Below are 20,000 nucleotides of genomic sequence, written 5' to 3'. Positions count from 1 at the left end.
TTTTTCATGATCAAACATCAACATTACACACTCAAGAAAGAAGAAAAGCAGAACAATGAATAATTATTTGCACAGAAATAAGTTTTTTACCCTTTATACTGTGTGATAGGATGCATTCTTCCCATTCATATTCCCAACGAGCGGTTTGATGGATTTGTCCTCGTGGGCGGCGAGGAGTCGTTTGCTATTTAAAGCGTCTCGCTGTTGTTTTAGTCCTGCCAGTGGCTTGATTCACAGGAAGCAGTTTTATAAAAGAACGTTGTAGGCCACTTCCTGACTCGCTTCAAGGCTGTTTGTTCTGCAGATCCCAACTCCATATTAATGGAGATTCAGATTTAATCAGCCCGTTCCTAAACAGAAACAGACGTTTTATGTCATTTCCGAAGGATGGCAAACAAGGTCAAGTCAGCTTTTTACGACACAGGCTGTAGCAGCTTCACAGTAATAACAGGAACATTACAGAATCAATGATGCAGAATTAAATATGAGAAATTCAGCTCTATAAAGACCAATTCAGTTAGTTTTGTTCTCAGCCAATAGCAGACAAATCAATATTATTAATGATTATGTGTTGTGTGCTGATTAACTCTTTTAAACATTTTAAAGGTTACATACTGTAAATGTAAGTTTTTGTTTAAAACCTAAATAAATAAAACCAAGTTTTATATCAGCTAAATTAAGGATTCCCTTTTTTTGTCAGCCAGTAGTCAAAATTCTACCTAATTTTACTTTATCTTTTAAAAGTTTCCCGTTTAAAACAGCATTTTATATATATAATGTATAATGTGTGTGTGTGTGTGTATATATATATATATATATATATATATGTGTGTGTGTGTGTGTGTGTGTGTGTGTGTGTAAATGTATGTATGTGTGTGTGTGTGTGTGTGTGTGTGTGTGTGTATATGTGTGTGTGTGTGTGTGTGTAAGTGCATATATATATATATATATATAGTTTTATATTTATAAGGACATAATTACACAGAAAATTGAGAAGCCACACAGTATAAACAAATAAACTGTAATCTTTTCTTGTTTTGTAACATTTATAAGTTAAAAACTTTTCACCAATTAATCAACTTGCATAGTTTTTCCTTTTTTTGTATTTTATATAGGGCTGTCAAGCGATTAATCGTGATTAATCGCATCCAAAATAAAAGTTTGTGTTTACATAATATATGTGTGTGCACTGTGTATAATTATTTTGTATTCATATAAATACAAACACATGCATGTTTATTTAAGAAAAAAAATATTTAGATTTATATATAATATAAATTATATATAAATCTATATACAGTATATACATGAAAATATTTCTTAAATATATACAAGCATGTGTGTGTGTGTGTGTATATATATATATATATATATATATATATATATATATATATATATATAATTATACACAGTTCACCCACATATATTATGTAAACACAAACTTTTATTTTGGATGCGATTAATCGTTTGACAGCCCTAATTTTATATCAATATGGTACAAGATTATCCTATTCAAGTCTATGTGATAAGTCAAAAGTAAACTAAAAGTAATCAAAAAGTAGTTAGTTTATATAACCTAAAATGTGTGACGTAATCATTATTTAATTTGTATGCAGTGATTTGCACTACAATAGTTCAGTAATCTGTGGATATGTGGGTGGTCAGGCGTCTCTAGTGTTGTTTGATTGGTTTAAATCCTGTGCCGACGGATCTGGGTAAACTTAATTTCAATTTATCATCTGATTCCAAATCAGTATCTCCATCGTTTCAAGTGTGCAATCTCAGCGTAATTGTGGACGCTCGGCTGATATTCGATGCCCGTGTTAAAATGGTCTCAAACTGATTTCTCTCTTCTTGGCCGGTGCACAAAGACTCGTTCGCGCAGGTCATGTGCCATGGTGTCCCTGATGAATGCGTTCAGAAACTGCGCTGTAACCGCGACCTCTGTCTGCAGGAGAACCCGTCTCTGTCCTGGGGTCGCGACGCGTCTCGGCCTCTTCCAGCGCTGCTGTTCAGCTGTCAGGTGGGAGTCGGTCGCACCAATCTGGGATTAATCCTGGGATCGCTGGTGATGATGCGCCTGACACGGGCGTCCCCGGATCCAGCAACACCGTAAGAGCCCGAACACACTTCTATAGTACTGATATATACACTGTCCTTCAGTTAGAATCAGATCAGGACAACTTTTGCTCACCATGGCTGCATTTATTATATATATATATATATATATATATATATATTGAAGAGTTCAGATGCAAAAGCCTCTAAGTGCCATTTGAAATGTTCTTCTAGAATGATCATTTTTATCAAGCTTGTATATTTAAGTTCAGTGATTTCACTTAAATGGCAATGATAATTACCTATTAATTGTTATTCAAGTGAAATTACTGAACTTAAATATACAAGTTTGATAAAAATCATCATTAAAGAAGAAAATTTCAAATGGCATTTAGAGGCTTTTGCATCTGAACTCTTCATATATATATAGAACCACTCTGGTGATGTCATCGTGATGTCATCGTCCAGCTCAGTATAGTTCTCAAATAATGGTGTAAATGCAGGCAGATATATAATATTGTTGAATATTAAATTTATTTAAGTTTTAAATTGAATTTAAGTAATTTATTCGTGTGAAGCTGATTTTTCAGCATCGTTACTCCAGTCTTCAGTGTCACATGATCCTTCAGAAATCTCTCTAATACAGTATGATGATCTGATGATTTTCTAGAAACATTTCTCAATTATTATCAATGTTAAAAACAGTTCATATTTTTGTGGAAACTGTGACGCCTTTTATTTTTTCAGGATTCTTTGATGCATAGAAAGTAAAAAAATACTGTGTTTATTTAAAAAAGAATAAAAAAGAAAAGTGTCTTTACTGTCACTTTTGATCAATTTAATGCAAAGTTTCAATTGCTTTTGGAAGACCCCATATTTCCAACGAGAGTGCATTCATACGCATTCTTTTGCGTGAATGTTTAATAAAGATGTGTGTTTGCTGCCGAAATGTTTAATGTCAAGGATGTCGCATGTTCACAGAGCTGAAGATGATGTGACGAACAAACCCAAAATGCAGTTTCAGGTCATTCAGACCCTCATCAGCAAACTGCCTAAAGGTCAAGAGGTCATGGAAGAGGTTTGTATTTGTTCAATCTAACATCCATTAAGACATAAATACCATCATGATATGGTCACACCTTTGATTAGAGTCCAAATCTCACTATTAACTACGACTTTTGCCTCAAACTCCTGTTTACTGCTTATTAATAGTTATTAAGGTAGTTAAATGAGTAGTTCACTTTTAAAAAATCTTTTGCTGATAATTTACTCGCCCCCATGTCATCCAAGATGTCCATGTCTTTCTTTCTTCAGTCGAAAAGAAATTAAGGTTTTTGATGAAAACGTTCCAGCATTTTCTGCATATAATGGACTTCAATGGGGTCCAAACGGCTCAAGGCGAGCATTTGTGCTTATAAAACTTAAACTTTTTTATTTATTTATTAAATAACCGCTCGTTTCGCTAGATAAGACCCTTATTCATCGTCTGGTGTCGTTTAAAGCCCTTTGAAGCTGCACTGAAACTCTCATTTGGACCTTGACCGTTTGGACCCCATTGAAGTCCATTATATGGAGAAAATCCTGGAACGTTTTCATCAAAAACTTAATTTCTTTTCGACTGAAGAAAGAAAGACATGGACATCTTGGACGACATGGGGGCGAGTGAATTATCAGCAAAAGATTTTTTTAAAGTGAACTACTCCTTTAACTTTAGGTATTGGCTGGATTAAGATGTGTAGAATATAATCATGCAGAATATGTACTTTATAAGTACTAAATACACAGCTAATGTCTTAGTAATATAAGATACTAGTTAATACTGAGAATTGGACCCTAAACTGAAGTGTATATTAGTGTATTCATGGTGTAGTGTTTCAGGTGAACCGCGCCATAGACCTGTGCTCTGAGATGCACGACATTCGAGAGGCCATTTATGAGAACAAACACAAGCTGGAGGGAATCGGCGAGGACTACCAGATCCAGGTGAGATGTTATGTTATGTGCATCATCTAGAATCAAAGACGCTTTTTTTGCTGCTGTGTCTTTGGCGACCTGTCAAAAGTTTTGGAATAATTAAGAAAAATGGTCAGTTTCCGCAAAAATATGATGCGGCACAACTGTTTTTAACATTGGCAATACCTGGAACCGTTTCTTGAGAATGATTTATTTTTCATTATTATGATATTTAATTTTTTTGGCAATACACAAGCCAAAATCAGAACATGAAAAAACAAATTAAATCATAATAATAAAAGATAAGGGGATATGCATGTGAATGTCAGTAATTCATCTTTTTTTGACTCAATCTTTTTATAAAAGATTATTTAAAGGCTGAAATACGTGAGGTTAATCTGTAATAGTTTGTTTATGTAACATAATCATGTTCATGTAAACAAAAAGTGCATATTGAAGCTAATTTTATTTATTTGCTGGGTTTCGACATACATTTAGCAAATTGATTTCATAATAATCATGAAATGAAATGTTCATGCCATTTAATCTCTAGGTATGTTCAACTAAAATCAACTATAATTGTTTTTACAGTATAAAATGCAAAGTACAAATTTCTATACTTTCTGTAAATGTAATTTTCTCTGACGCTCTTACACACACACACACACACGCTCAATGTATTAGGCTATTACTATGCTGTTTTGTAATGCAAATAATTATGAAATTAAAACTATTCTATTTGAGGGCAAGTTTGTTTGAACCTATTTTAATTTTAGGCCTAAGGTTTTGGGCATCTGGCACGTTGTTGGGTGTGGAAGGTTACCAATGTGATTGCTTTACCTGTAAATTAAATTAATGCTTTCCAATTACTGAATTCATTGAAATAAAATACTTTTTTCCAAATATTTTTTTATTTAAATTTTTAGTAATGCCGTCGTGTAGGTCTTAAATTTCAATGTTTATGGTATTAAAATGTCTTAAAAACGTCTTAAATTTGACTTACGGAAACCTGCAGGAACCCTGTATTAGAGCGATTTGTGTGTGTGTGATGTTTAAAAGTGTGTGTATGTGTGTGTGAGAGAGAGACGTTTTAGGCTTCTTAACAAAGACTCTTTATCCTGCAGCGATTCTGTCCGTTCCTCGGGATCGTTCCCCTCTGCACACACTGATCTCTGTTGTGCTGAGCTTAGACGTTGCTAGTTTTGTGTAAAGATCACTTGTGTGTGGAACCAGCTGGAAACACAACGCAGATGTACGGCCTACAGCTGAACAGATTGTAAATAAAGTGTGTGTGTGTGTGTGTGTGTGTGTTTAGGGAAGCAGCACTAAAGACTACTTCCTCCATCGAACTCTTCAGAGTCTTGAGCGATACTTCTACCTGATCGTCTTTAACGCGTACCTACATGAACAGGTATAGTGTGTTCGTCCAAATGAGTGTTTAAAGGATTAGTTCACTTTTGAAAAATCTTTTGCTGATAATTTACTCGCCCCCGTGTCATCCAAGATGTCCATGTCTTTCTTTCTTCAGTCGAAAAGAAATGAAGGTTTTTGATGAAAACATTCCAGGATTTTCTCCATATAATGGACTTCAATGGGGACCAAACGGTTCAAGGTCCAAAAGAGAGTTTCAGTGCAGCTTCAAATGACTTTAAACGACACCAGACGATGAATAAGGGTCTTATCATGCGAAACGAGCGGTTATTTCAAAACTTATTCCAAAAATGTAACTTTTCTAAGGTCACGGGCGACGTAGCCGGAAGTACAGAATCAAAATCGTCCGACATCGTTGTTTTACCTTTTAATTCCTTTTTTTGTAAACGGTGTTTGAGTTAGTTTGCACGTTCAACCTATGCGTTCAACTTGTAAACACTGACCCTGTACTTCCGGCTACGTCGCCCGTGACCTTTTGAACGTAATTACGTGTTACGTGACGTTACAAACGCGCCTCATAGAATAGAGCAAGGCTAGCATTTGTCCTTAGAAAAGTTACATTTTTGAATAAGTTTTGAAATATCCGCTCGTTTTGCATGATAAGACCCTTATTCATCGTCTGGAGTCGTTTAAAGCCCTTTGAAGCTGCACTGAAACTCTCTTTTGGACCTTGGACCGTTTGGACCCCATTGAAGTCCATTATATGGAGAAAAATCCTGGAATGTTTTCATCAAAAACTTTCATTTCTTTTCGACTGAGGAAAGAAAGACATGGACATCTTGGATGACATGGGGCGAGTAAATTATCAGCAAAAGTTTTTTCAAAAGTGAACTACTCCTTTAAGGGGCGTCATTCGTGGAGTCAGTCGTGTTTATTATGCTCCTCCTCTCTGTTTTAGTATCCGCTGGCGTTCGCGTGTACTTTCAGCCAATGGTTGTGCTCGAACGCCTGGATGTACCGCCTCCTCTCCTGCATGAACCAATCAGAGCTCAGAGCCCCGGCTGACCTGATCACGAAAGGAGCTCGAGTTCTGGTGAGGAAAAGGTTTAAATTAAATTCACTGATTTTCTAAATGTATACAGAATGCACTTAATGTGCAACGTCAGGAAATTAAAGAAACATCACTGCATTTCTGGAGTGACGAGGCAGATCTAATTTAATAGATTTATGTCAAGAATTGACTATTAATATTGCCCATTCCTTTCCATTTCATGCTGTTGTTTAGGCATTTTTCTTAATTAAATTTGGCAGTAATTAACCCTTAACTGTCACTTGCCCGTATACATTACAGGCAGCCGAACTTTACTTCACTATATTACTATTAAATCCTAATCTAGTCATGACAAACTATATATCGTTGGAAAGGTCTAAGACTCCTAAATAGATATGTTAGGTCTGTTTTTTTTTATTACAAATTATGAATGAATATTAATATATGAATTTATGACAAGAGTGCGCCTCAAAAAATCGACGTCAAGACAGGAGTTTCTGACCTTTGTCACAAAAAGTCGACGCATACACTTTTAATAATTGAAACTTTGATTTTTAGTGCTAAAAGTTCTTAATAAAACATAATTAGTATTTGTCAATAAAAAAAGATAAAATTATATTTTAAAAAGTAAGGTAAGAAGTCCTCTAAAAAGTATAATATATTATATATATAAATATATATTTTTTATTATTATTATATCACATATTTTAGTAGTTATCATAAATTAGGTATCATTTGAAAGCTTACGAACTCAGAATTCATCCTGTGAAACCGTTTTGAAATTGGACGTTGCGTTACCATAGAAACGGTATTTTTTTATTAGGCCCCTCCCCTTTTGGACATCATCTTTCATAATTTATTATGAAAACCTTTTCTAATCTTGACAAAACACATATTGTCAGAAAGGTCTGAGTCTCAAGGTTCCATATTTAGTGACAGAAGTGATATTTGGATAGAAATTTATTAATTTGTTATGGCAGAATGCATACAATTAAATTCAATGGAATTCAATATCACCCGGTGGCTATTTTTGGTACTACGCTATGGGAACTTCAATTTTTGTGATATTAACTTCAAATTTGGAACACAACTTGGTAAGGTATATAGCTTTCATTTTATAGTAATTTTATAGTAAAACATATTTTGTAAAATATATTTCATATAAAAAAATATATATTAATAAAGTATATTTGATTTACAGTAACTTATAACTTCCATAACTTTTTCATAGTTTAATTTAGTTTTTAGTTTTAGTTTAGTTTTAATTTTTGAAGTGCTTTCAATTTAGTAATAATCTGCTGATTGTTTTCTTTAAAACAAGACCAAACTTAGGTCTATATTCCAAAGCATACTTGAATTACAACCATTTAAGTTTGTATAGTGCATTTTAATGTTAATTATCAAAAAGGGGGGTGACAGGTAAAGGGTTAATCAAATAACTGAATGTACTGTATGCACATAAACACCATATTCATCACTTGGCTGTAACCCAAATATAGACAGTTTGTTGTGCATGTAAACATAGTCGTAGTCAGTGAATAATTATGACTGAATAACCACTTCCTCGCACATAAGATCTGAATGTAGCGTGTATTGCTTTTACGGTCCGCATTATATTGTAAAGAGGGAGACGTTCTCCTTTAAAATGCTGATGGCTTGAGAAAGCTGCCATCTGGAGATTCTCTGCTTTATCCGTCCTTTGTTCTGATAGATAGTGTTTCTCCATTGAGATTAATGTGCGTTTGCTCTGCATGGAAATGACCTTCTCACTTCGCAACAGTCACTAAGGAAAGTGTGACTTGTCAACAGATGAACTGTAACATCGTGACTCTGTCTGGCTTCTCCTTCTGAGCCGTGGCCTTGAGCCGAGATTTAGCGCTGAATTGAGGAAGTCGATCTACATGGTCAAACATGATTCAAAACAGACCTTGAAACTTTCAAAATGCATTTAGTTTTTATTTTATTTGATCAAATATACTTTAAAAACCTTTTAAAGAAATGTCCTTTTAAGTTTTGCTACATTTTAACCTATTGTTTTTCTTTTGCTATAAAAATTGCTGGCATGCCGTTACATCACAGACAAATCAGATCAAAAGAGGGTTTCTTTTGAAACAAACTGTTGTCTGGAGATGCTTTACTTTCAGAAATGTTTCAGCCCTTCTGAAATTTCTTGCACTAAATTGACACTATATTCTAAATTTTCATTAACTTTTTATTAAGCTAATTCCTCGTTTGATTTAGAAGGTTTAGCTCCAGAGAAAATGGAATGTTGCTCTGCCGTTAAATTTCAAATTTTAAATGTTGCATTCATAATGATACAAAGTTTCAACTGAACAGAACATGATGATGATTTATAGAAGCCGTCCAATTTACGGTTTTTAAAAAGTGAAACTTTATTTTATGAGGTTTATCATTTGTCCTACTGTTTGACATGTTTGTGAATACTGCATAAAACGTATAATTTTTTAAATTTAGATTACTTTGGTTGGTAACAGTGCCTTGATGTCAATGTTTATGAGAAAAAAATATCAACGCAAAAAAAAAGTTGGTTTCATAATTATTAATTTTACATTAACTATTATTTTCCTATTTTATTTCAATCTGTATTGTATAAAGCTATATAAGTAAATGCGACACTGTATTATTATTTGTGCAAAGATTTAACTTAATTAATAATTCATTCTTTTTCACCATCTCTGCATAATAAACTGGGAAATTGTGACATCTCAAGAGGATTAGGGTCCAGCAATAAAAAAAAAAAATAAAACCATTTCGAGATTACAGTCATTATTATGCGAAAATTAAACGCGTTAAATTTTGAGAGAAAAAAAATGTAAATACAATCTTGAGAATAAGCTCAATAAATCTCGAAAATAAACTCATTGTTTCGAGAAAAAACTTAATAAATATCGAGAATAAAGTTGTTAAATTTCAAAAAAAGTCGAAAAACAATCTTGAGAATAAACGCATTACATTTCGAGAATAAAGTTGTTACATTTCGAGAAAATTGAAATACAATCTTGAGGAAAAACTCATTAAATCTTGAGAATAAACTCATTACATTTTGAGAATAAAGTCGTGTTTTGAGAAAAATATTTTTTAAATTTCGAGAAAAATTTGAAATACAATCTTGAGAATAAACTCACTACATTTCGAGAATAAAGTCGTTGTGTTTCAAGAAAATACTTGTTAAATTTTGAGAAAGTCGAAAAACAATCTTGAGAATAAACGCATTACATTTCGAGAATAAAGTTGTTACATTTCGAGAAAATCGAAATACAATCTTGAGGAAAAACTCATTAAATCTTGAGTTTTTTAAAAACTCATTAAACTCATTACATTTTGGGAATAAAGTCGTGTTTTTGAATAAAATATTTTTTACATTGCGAGAAAAAAGTTGAAATACAATCTTGAGAATAAACTCACTACATTTCGAGAATAAAGTCGTTGTGTTTCAAGAAAATACTTGTTAAATTTTGAGAAAGTCGAAATACAATCTTGAGAATAAACTCACTAAATATCGAGAATAAAGTCGTGTTTCGAGGAAAAAAAACTCGTTGAAATACAATCTTGAGAATAAACTCATTAAATATCGAGAATAAAGTCGTTGTTTCGAGAAAAACTCGTTAAATTTTCAGAAAGTCAAAATACAATCTCGAGAAATAACTCATTAATTCTTGAGAATAAAAAAGTACATTTCGAGAATAACGTCGTGTTTTGTAAAAAAAACCCTCTGAAATACAATCTTGAGAATAAACTTGTTACATTTCGACTTTATTCTCAAGATTGTATTTCGGGTTTTTTTCCCTCAATTTAACGAGTTTAATTTCGCATTATAACGACTTTAATCTCGAGATGGTTTTATTTTTTTATTATTCCGTACTTGCAAAAATCATCCTGAAATGACAATCTTTCTCTGTAAACCTGGACTAAACTAACGGATGATGCATTATTTCTGTTTTATTTCTAGGTTGCGGATGAATATCTAGCGCCTGACGTTCTGAGCACCATTAAGGAGATGAGAGTGGCTAATTTCAGACGAGTGCCCAAGATGCCGATCTACGGCATGGCTCAGCCGACGTCCGAGGTGTGTGTCCTTGATCCGCTCTGAGGAGGAGTGTGTGTGAACGCTTCCCCGACAGCATCTCTCACTGTTCCTCTGTCTCGTTCCCCGCAGGCGACGGGAGCCGTTCTGGCGTATCTGGCGGATGACAAGAGGAAGCACAGCAGTGTTTTATGGGTGAATTTGCAGGATGAACTGGTTCTGGAGGCCAACGGGCAGATCTTCTGTCCGAGAGAGCCCACGCGTGTGGATCAGCACATAAGCGTGCTCTCCTCACACACACACGAGATAGAGGTCAGATTTAGCCTACGCTTTTCTTAATGTCATAATCATTGTTAGTTAACAAACAAGTGTTCATCGTTTTTGCATTAAATTATTACAGTGTTTTAAACACATTTTTTGCTGACTGCGATTTTGAATATTTACATTTCTGAAATGCATATCTGTAAATTATAAAGTGTATACAGGTGAACCTCGAAAAAATAGAATATCGCCTAAAAGTTCATTTATTTCAGTAATTCAACTTAAAAGGTGAAACTAATATATTATATAGACTCATTACATGCAAAGTGAGACATTTCAAGCCTTTATTTGTTATAATTGTGATGATGATATGAAAACTTTTTCACAATATTCTAATTTTGACTTTGGGATTTAAGCCGTAATCATCAAAATGATATCAAATGAAGGCTTGAAATATCTCACTTTGCATGTAATGAGTCTATATAATATATTAGTTTTACCTTTTAAGTTGAATTACTGAAATAAATGAACGTTTGCATTTTAATTTTACATTCAATGTAATGATTAACATTTCATCAGCTTGCGAAGCCCTGTTTGAGACACACTGAACTGTGTGTGTGTGTGTGTGTGTGTGTTTGATGCAGAGGCTGGAAACGGCTCTGAAAGAGGAACTTTTGGGAAGTCAGAAATGGCTCGAAGTGACTCTGGAACAGGAGAAGCAGATGAAGATGTTCAAGAGCTGTCTGACGGTCCAGGAGATCTTCAACCATCACAAGAGTTCACACGCGGGACTGCAGTACAGGCGGATCCCCTTCCCAGAATGCTCTGCTCCTACTGAAGAGGTGAAACACACTTTAAAGCTCAAAGATCTACTGACATTTAACTTTCCTTTCAGATGCAGAAATAAAGGCTGATGAGACGACAGAGAAAAGAGCTTCGGCTCCCTCTAGTGTTCATCGGAGTCACTGTAGTCTCAGATTTTACCCAAATATTTCACCCAGAAATGTCAATAACTCGCCCTTAATGATGTTATTTTATTTTCCTCAATGTTTATTTTTTATTTTACTAAAAGATTATGAAAAATATACATTATACAGAACAGATAAGGAGCCTCCCTATTATTTTAATATTTTGTTTAAATGTTTATTTTATTTATTAAAAAATATATATTAACAATTTTATTTTATTTCATTTTATTTTTTGTTTGAACGTTTTCTTTTCTTTTATTTAATATAATTAAAATCATTTAAATCATTTAAAAAATAAATTTAAATCTTTAAAATTCTTTTCTTTATTTACTTTTCTTTAATATATATATATATATATATTTTTTTTGTGGAACACAGAAACATTTGGAAGAAACCTAAAAGACTGTCAAGCAAAAGGGACAAAAAAAATCTCCATAAATGTTTTTTTTTTTTTTGAAGTAGTCCATATTGACATATTACAGTTATTATACACTGATGATGATTAAAGAAGATGATAAATGAATGCCAGGTTTAATGCCTAACGTCAAATGCAAAGAGCACAAGAAAAACTCTTCCAAATTTTTTCCTTGTTTTGTTCTACAGAAGAAATAAAGTCAAGATGGTGAGAAAATGACGATAGAATTGTCATTTGCATGAAGTGTGTCTGTAATAGACTTGTGCATTAATACTGTCAATGAAAAGTGCTTTATTGCTGTTCATCCTGACAGTTTTGTTATTTTTCTTGTGTGCATTTTCTGAGTGTCTTGATCTGCTTCATCTCTTTCGTTTGGTCACAGGGTTTCGACGGGCTGCTGGAGGCGATGAAGGCTTGTCTCGCTGAAGACTCGTTCTCTGCGTTCGTCTTTAACTGCTCGAACGGTAAAGGCCGAACGACCACGGCTATGGTGATCGCTGCCCTCACGCTCTGGCACTTCAACGTACGTCTGCTTCACACTGCCGAACATGCAGTTTATACACTCGGATCCAAAAGAATGAGACTGCATTGAAATTAAAATGTATTTATTTATTATTTTACACTTGCAAATAAAGTAAAAAAGCATGGTTTCAAAGTAGCTGTTTATAATTCCTTAAAGTCCCCCTGTGGTGAAAATCCAGCTTGTGTCTATGTGGTGTTTAATACGCTTTAAGACAAAGCATGTGTATATTCATAAGTCGAGTATTTCCTCCTTAAAACTGCAGTGAACCAAAGACAGTCTTAAAAAACACGGCCATGCATATGCAAATTAGCCCCGCCTCCACTCACTCACTCACTCACTCACAGCAGCTCGGATTACCTGATCCACTCGGCTTTACTGTTGTAAATAGTAATTAATAAAGTATATTTATATATTTTTTTGTTTATTTGACAGGGTTTTCCAGAGTTCTGCGAGGATGAAATCGTAAGCGTTCCTGATGCCAAATACACAAAGGGCGAGTTTGAGGTGATGCACTTCTGCGTTTTGACCTTGTTGTTCCGTCTAACCTACATTTTCTTTAATTAATTTAATAAGAATATATATATATATTAATTTACAAGACATGCAATTTACATAATACGCAATATACGTAATAAGCTAAAAGTAGGCCGTGTGATGCAGACATGCATGAGTGAAAACGGCTCATCTCTGGCCCACATTCAGTGAACGAGACGATGACGCGTGTGTGTTCTGACCCGGTCATGTGATCTTTCACTGTTTCTGTCAGTATCTGCAGGGTTTTAGTTATCAAACTATAAAATTGGTTATATTTATATACTGTTTTTTAAATAACTGTTTCTATCAATAATTTATTATTATTATTAATGCAAATAATAAATAATTTCCTGATTATCAATAAGTAAATATTGTATAATATATTAATTTGTTAAATGAATACTAGTACCACCATTATTACTACTACTACTACCACTAATAATGATAATAAATATTTTTAAAGTACTTATATCATTAGTATTCTTTTTTAAATACGTATGTGCTCCTGTTATAATAATAATAATAATAATAATAATAATAACAATAATTTCCTGTCTAAATATATTACATTCATTTTTAAAGTAATATTTAAAAAATAATATTACACATTTTTATTATACTTTTATAATTATTATTTCTCATGTTATAATAATAATAATTATAATGATGAATAATTTCTTGCCTACAATTATTATATTTATGTGCATTTTCACATATTTTTGAAATAATAAATAATAATAATAATAAATATTTTATTGCACTTTTACATTTCTGCTCATGTTATAATAATAATAATAATAATAATACCACCGTAATAACATAATAGTGTGTGTTTAGGTGGTCATGAAGCTGGTGCGTCTGCTCCCTGACGGTCACCGGATGAAGCGTGAGGTGGACATGGCCCTGGACTCGGTCAGCGAGACGATGACGCCACTGCACTATCACCTGCGAGAGATCATCATCTCCACCTACAGACAGGTGAGGGTTCAGATCAGACAGGTGAGGGCTCAGAGATTCTGTCCTTGTGTCTTTCAAGAGCTTTCTTGAAAAAACAAGATCTGATTTGCTGGTTTAAAGTGTGTACAGGGTACTGGCTTGATAATGTGACCGCAGAAGAAATAGTTTTTAAATAAAATAAAACCAATATTGTCTAATATTTAATTATTATTATTTTTGTATTATTTATTGAGCATAGTTTTTTATCTTATATAAAATAAAACAAAAAAATCTAAATATATGTTCTAAATTGTATTAAATTTTTTATTTAGTTTAATTTATTTTGGTTTAATTTTATTTTGAAATGTATTTGAGTTTTTCATGTATTTATTATGGTTTTATTTCATTTTGAACTTATTTTAAGGTAAATATATGAACTAAATTTGTTATTTTAATGTGTTGTATTGAATTGAAGCAGTAAAGCAGCATCATAACGTGCTTCTCACACATTCAATAGTCACCTATCATGTATTTTGGTTGAATTTTCACTTGTATGTTTTGATCACTACATCATTCCCAGATTTAGTGACGTGTCCGAACTCTTGACCCTTGGCGTTTGGCAGCGACTCTGCACTCCTGTGCCGTCTCTGAGCGTCCTGTAGAGGGCAGTCTCTTCACTCCAAAAAATACCTTTAGAGAATAACCACATAATCAGACACTAATCAACTTCAGTCTCCATTTATATAAGCAGCATACATGTCAAGGGTCTCCTTGATTTCCTTAGAAGGATTCTGGGAAAAACCCTTTAATGTTAATTTGAAGGAGTTTGATCCCAACTTTTCCACGTGCATTAAGATCTGCAGCCAGCTGTGAAACCCTAATGACTGGCAGATGCGCGTGACGTGTGTGTGTGTGTAAGTGTGTTTGTGGGTCAGGTCTGTCGCAGGTTCGAGTGTCGGCTCTTATGTAAGGCTCGAGGGGCGACTCGCTCATCAATGCAGGTTTGTGCACTCCATCTGCTCTCAATGGATCACATTGTCCCGAGCTGTTTTTTTTCCTTCCCCTTCTCCGTTCAGTCATTACAGAAACTGAAGTGCAGCTCGGCTTCCTAAAGCGGCCCGTCTCCGATCCCGCAGGAGAGACCAGGGATTTGTTTTTCCCGTGTGGAAACCCGAACACTAATCCCTCTCTTCTGTCGTGTCATTCTTTCACTTTCGCTCAGCTCCTGGTTTAGATAACGGCGTCGCTGACCGAGAGCTATTTGTGGGATTTATCACGCATTCAACTAAATATTTAGGCCTAAATTTAAGATGCATGCGATTTCCATCCAAATGCATTACAAAGTTTTAACATTTCATGCATGCATACACTCTCAGAAAAATGGTACGAAAGCTGTCACTGGGGCTGTACCTTTTCAAAAGGTACACTTTTGTCCATTTTAGGTACTAATTTGTACGTTTTATGTGCTAATATATACATTTTATGTGCTACTATGTGCATTTTTGGTGCTAATATGTACATTTCAGGTGCTAATATGCACATTTCAGGTACTAATATGTACATTTTAAGTGTTGATATGTACATTTTAGGTGTTAATATGTACATTTTATGTGCTAATATGTGCTAATATGTACATTTCAGGTGCTAATATGTACATTTTAGGTGTTAATATGTACATTTTATGTGATAATATATACATTTTATGTGCTAATATGTACATTTCAGGTACTAATATGTACATTTTAAGTGTTGATATGTACATTTTAGGTACTAATAGGTTCTAATATGTAGATTTCAGATACTAATATGTACAGTTTAAGTGTTGATATGTTCATTTTAGGTGCTAATAGGTTCTAATATGTACATTTCAGGTACTAATATGTACATTTTAAGTGTTGATATGTACATTTTAGGTACTAATAGGTTCTAATATGTAGATTTAAGATACTAATATGTACAGTTTAAGTGTTGATATGTTAATTTTAGGTGCTAATATGTACCCTTAAGGCACCAATATGCACCCTTAAGGTACAAAAGTGTGCCTTTTGAAAAGGTACAGCCCCAGTGACAGCTTTTGTACCTTTTTTTCTGAGAGTGAAATGCAGCTAATAAATTGAATGCATTTTAAATGCACATTAAGCAGGTGTATATATTTATCATCAATAAATCCATGCATTTTAAAATATGATTATTTAAATAGATGCAAATATTAATAATATACTATGGCATAATTTTTGAGGGCAGAAAGCGGACCGGTTTCATTTTTGTATGATGGACAATTATGCATCGATTTAAGTCTGTTTATGAAAGGTGAATTAAATGTTAAATCCTTTCCCTTTTTCGTTACACTTGGATGTATGTCACAATACGTGATAAAGTTACTCTTTATCAGGACAAACTTTGAAAGCTTTGTTTTGTAAGATGGACCCAGGAAAACATTTATAGTTTTAATGTGCTGAATTTGATCATATGTTTGATTATGATGATTTTTAATCTAATATAGCAATAAACTCAAATAAAAACAATTCACCTTTTTCAGAACCCGCCCCAAATGGCATGCAAGAGCTGTGATTGGTCGCTTTATATGTCAGTTGTTCTACTATATCTGCTGACGAGCGCCACTCCTTTCGTTGATCATCTGATGAGAAACATGTTGCGATCTATTCAAAATCCCACGCAAGACGTCCGTGAAACCCTTGATTTGATTTATTTGATTACAGTGCAAACGTTCAGACAGATCTGACAAGTACGTCACAAAGGAGTCTAATAATATCACTGTGATTGTTTCATATCACGTGTGTCGAAGCTCGTCTGGTGAATTACAGCTCTCGTCTGTCTCAAACCGGACAGAAACGCTGTTATTCATGGTTTTTCAGGACCGTTAGAAAATAAGGTTCTTTCTAAAGGAAACCCTTTACAGTTAAGACATGTTTGATGTTTTGACCTGCTGATGTTTCATCAAAATATATTATTTCTTTTTGGATAATCTCGTGATGTACTTCACTGGGGTCCAAAAACGTTTCAAAGTCCAAAAGACAGTTTCAGTGCAAACTGTTCAAAGGGCTTTAAACGACGCCAGACGATGAATAAGGGTCTAATCAAGCGAAACAAGCCGCCATTTAATAAATAAATAACAAAGTTTAAGTTTTAAAAGCACAAACCTGTTCGAACTCGTTCATCAAAATGAACGAATCTTTTTCCGTGTCATTTGGTTGATTCAAGATTCGTTCATTTTGATAAACGAGTTCGAACAGGAGAGTCACTAACAGTGCAAGGCGAGCATAAAACTTAAACTTTGTTATTTATTTATTAAATGAGCGATCGTTTCGCCCTTATTCATTGTCTGGAATCGTTTAAACTGAAACTCATTTGGACCTTGAACCGTTTGGACCCCATTGAAGTCCATTATAAGGAGAAAATCCAGGAATGTTTTCATCAAAAACCTTCATTTCTTTTCGACTGAAGAAAGAAAGACGTGGACATCTTGGATGACACGGGGGCGAGTAAATTATCAGCAAAAGTTTTTTTAAAGTGAACTACTCCTTTAATGTCACGACACAAACTTCTGATTGACACTCTCGACATTGCAAAAAAAAGTTATTAGTAAAGTTATAATAGTTTGAATTGAAAGTCTATTTTGTTCTGTGCATGGTTTAAGGTTACCGTCCGAAACCGGAGCCAAATCATATAGTGAGGCGAAGCCGGAAAAAAACCCCAGCAGCCAATGAAATATTCCAGTAAAAAGTGAAGGAAATGTAAATCAGTGCCTAAAGAAAGGCCCTCATGGTTTGGACGGCGGTGTGGAAAAATATTTGCAGAAAGAAGAGAATGCGGCTTTCGAGAGGAAAGGTAGGCGACGTCACCGAGAGGGAGGGATGGAGCGGATCCAGAGGAATTTGGGGGAGACCACCACACAAACAGATCCTGACGGAAAACGTGTGTGTGGAGGGATGTGCGATGGCAGACTTTAACAATTAAAACCATCCGTCTACATGCACGCATGCCCAGTGAGGTTAAAGGGATAGTTCACTTTGAAATTAACGTTTGATTTGTTTTATCTTACCTCAAGTGCATCCAAGATGTAGGTGTCTTTGTTTCCACAGTATTTTCAATTTTGATATTTTTAGGTCTGTCAGTCATATAATGGAGGTCTATGGTCACCACCTCAAAGAGCAGCACAGAGAAGTCCAGATTAAACATGATTTAATGACTCGTAAATGTAAGTACACACTGATGGCCTAAGACACGAAACGAGCGGTTTGTGTGAGAAAACCAACAGTATTTATATCGTTTTACCTCGTGTGATCACAGCCACGTCCAAGTGATCTGAGGGCGCGGGCTGCGCAAGAACCTAACATAACTAATTTGCATAATGCCAGCCTGTGGTGTTGATTGGCTGAGCAGTGTCTCTTAGCTCCGCCCTCAAACACTAGTGTATCTGAGACTGGAAGAGTTCGGCTCGTGTTGTTCATGTTTTCTGAGATTGATACGGTGAAACCCACGCCATCGTCACTGTTCGTATCACTGAGATCAAGAGCTGAGATTCAGATATGATAATGAGCGTTTGCTTTCTGACCAATCAGAGCAGAGCAGCTCTCAGAGAGGCGGAGCTTAGAGACTGAATCCTCAATGGAAGTGTTTCAGACACTGAGACGAAAGAGCTGAGATTCAGATATGATAATGAGCGTTTGCTTTCTGACCAATCAGAGCAGAGCAGTGTTCAAAGAGGCGGAGCTTAGAGACTGAATCCTTGATGGAAGCATTTCAGACACTGAGAGAAAAGAGCTGAGATTCAGATATGATAATGAGCGTTTGCTTTCTGACCAATCACAGCAGACATCTGACCAATCAGAGCAGAGCAGTGTTCAGAGAGGTGGAGCTTAGAGACTGAATGCTTGATGGAAGTGTTTCAGACACTGAGAGGAAAGAGCTGAGATTCAGATATGATAATGAGCGTTTGCTTTCTGACCAATCAGAGCAGAGCAGCTCTCAGAGAGGCGGAGCTTAGAGACTGAATCCTTGATGGAAGCATTTCAGACACTTAGAGGAAAGAGCTGAGATTCAGATATGATAATGAGCGTTTGCTTTCTGACCAATCACAGCAGACATCTGACCAATCAGAGCAGAGCAGCTCTCAGAGAGGCGGAGCTTAGAGACTGAATGCTTGATGGAAGTGTTTCAGACACTGAGAGGAAAGAGCTGAGATTCAGACATGATAATGAGCGTTTGCTTTCTGACCAATCACAGCAGACATCTGACCAATCAGAGCAGAGCAGTGTTCAGAGAGGCGGAGCTTAGAGACAATGGAAGTGTTTCAGACACTGAGAGGAAAGAGCTGAAGCTGCAGTGGAGATTATGAGGACATTCAAATGTTTTTTGCCTCTCTGAATATAATCCTATTATAGGAGAGTCCACAAAATTAGAAGCCTTTTTTATAGCATAATAGGGGCACTTTAATAATGAATCAAAGCCCATCCTGCGTGACTGTTTGTTGTCGAATCATTTTCCGTCTGTGTTCATGTCAAATGTCATGAGCACAGAAACAAAGTGGGATACAGAGAGAGAGAGAGAGAGAGAGAGAGAGAGAGAGTAAAGTCAACATTTCTCCTCTCAGACGCTGCTAATATTGACTTTGGCTGTGTCGTGCCGGACCTGAGCAGGTGCAGACGAGCGTCAGGTGGGTCATTCCTGCTCCGCAACACCAGCAATAGCTTTGTGTATGGAATCAAACTAAAACAATAACAATATACAGTCAAACCAAACATCATTCAGACACCAGATGGTATTGGTATTATCTGATTGTGTAGATCAATTTAACAGATATTCAACATAATTCATGTGTGAGAGACAAAACCAGTCAAATATCCACTGATTTAATAACTAAT

General features: G+C 34.9%; 1 protein-coding gene across 3 annotated transcripts in view; it reads left to right on the top strand.

Annotated features, from left to right (window-relative positions):
- pald1a (phosphatase domain containing paladin 1a) overlaps positions 1-20,000 on the top strand; it is a 67,919-nt gene that overhangs the window by 27,566 nt on the left and 20,353 nt on the right. For all 3 annotated transcript variants that reach the window (XM_039650770.2, XM_089122430.1, XM_089122429.1), the window contains exons 8-18: positions 1,955-2,112; positions 3,040-3,136; positions 3,937-4,041; positions 5,327-5,422; positions 6,341-6,475; positions 10,404-10,520; positions 10,611-10,790; positions 11,384-11,581; positions 12,505-12,645; positions 13,078-13,149; positions 14,017-14,157. In XM_039650770.2, coding sequence (XP_039506704.2) covers positions 1,955-2,112; positions 3,040-3,136; positions 3,937-4,041; positions 5,327-5,422; positions 6,341-6,475; positions 10,404-10,520; positions 10,611-10,790; positions 11,384-11,581; positions 12,505-12,645; positions 13,078-13,149; positions 14,017-14,157 — 1,440 coding nt within the window. The remainder of the gene's footprint in view (positions 1-1,954; positions 2,113-3,039; positions 3,137-3,936; positions 4,042-5,326; positions 5,423-6,340; positions 6,476-10,403; positions 10,521-10,610; positions 10,791-11,383; positions 11,582-12,504; positions 12,646-13,077; positions 13,150-14,016; positions 14,158-20,000) is intronic.

The sequence above is a fragment of the Pimephales promelas genome, chromosome 17 (genome assembly GCF_988280905.1).
Source record: "Pimephales promelas chromosome 17, fPimPro1.hap1.1, whole genome shotgun sequence".
Lineage (NCBI taxonomy): Eukaryota > Metazoa > Chordata > Actinopteri > Cypriniformes > Leuciscidae > Pimephales > Pimephales promelas.
This window is presented reverse-complemented; position numbering and strand designations above follow the sequence as displayed.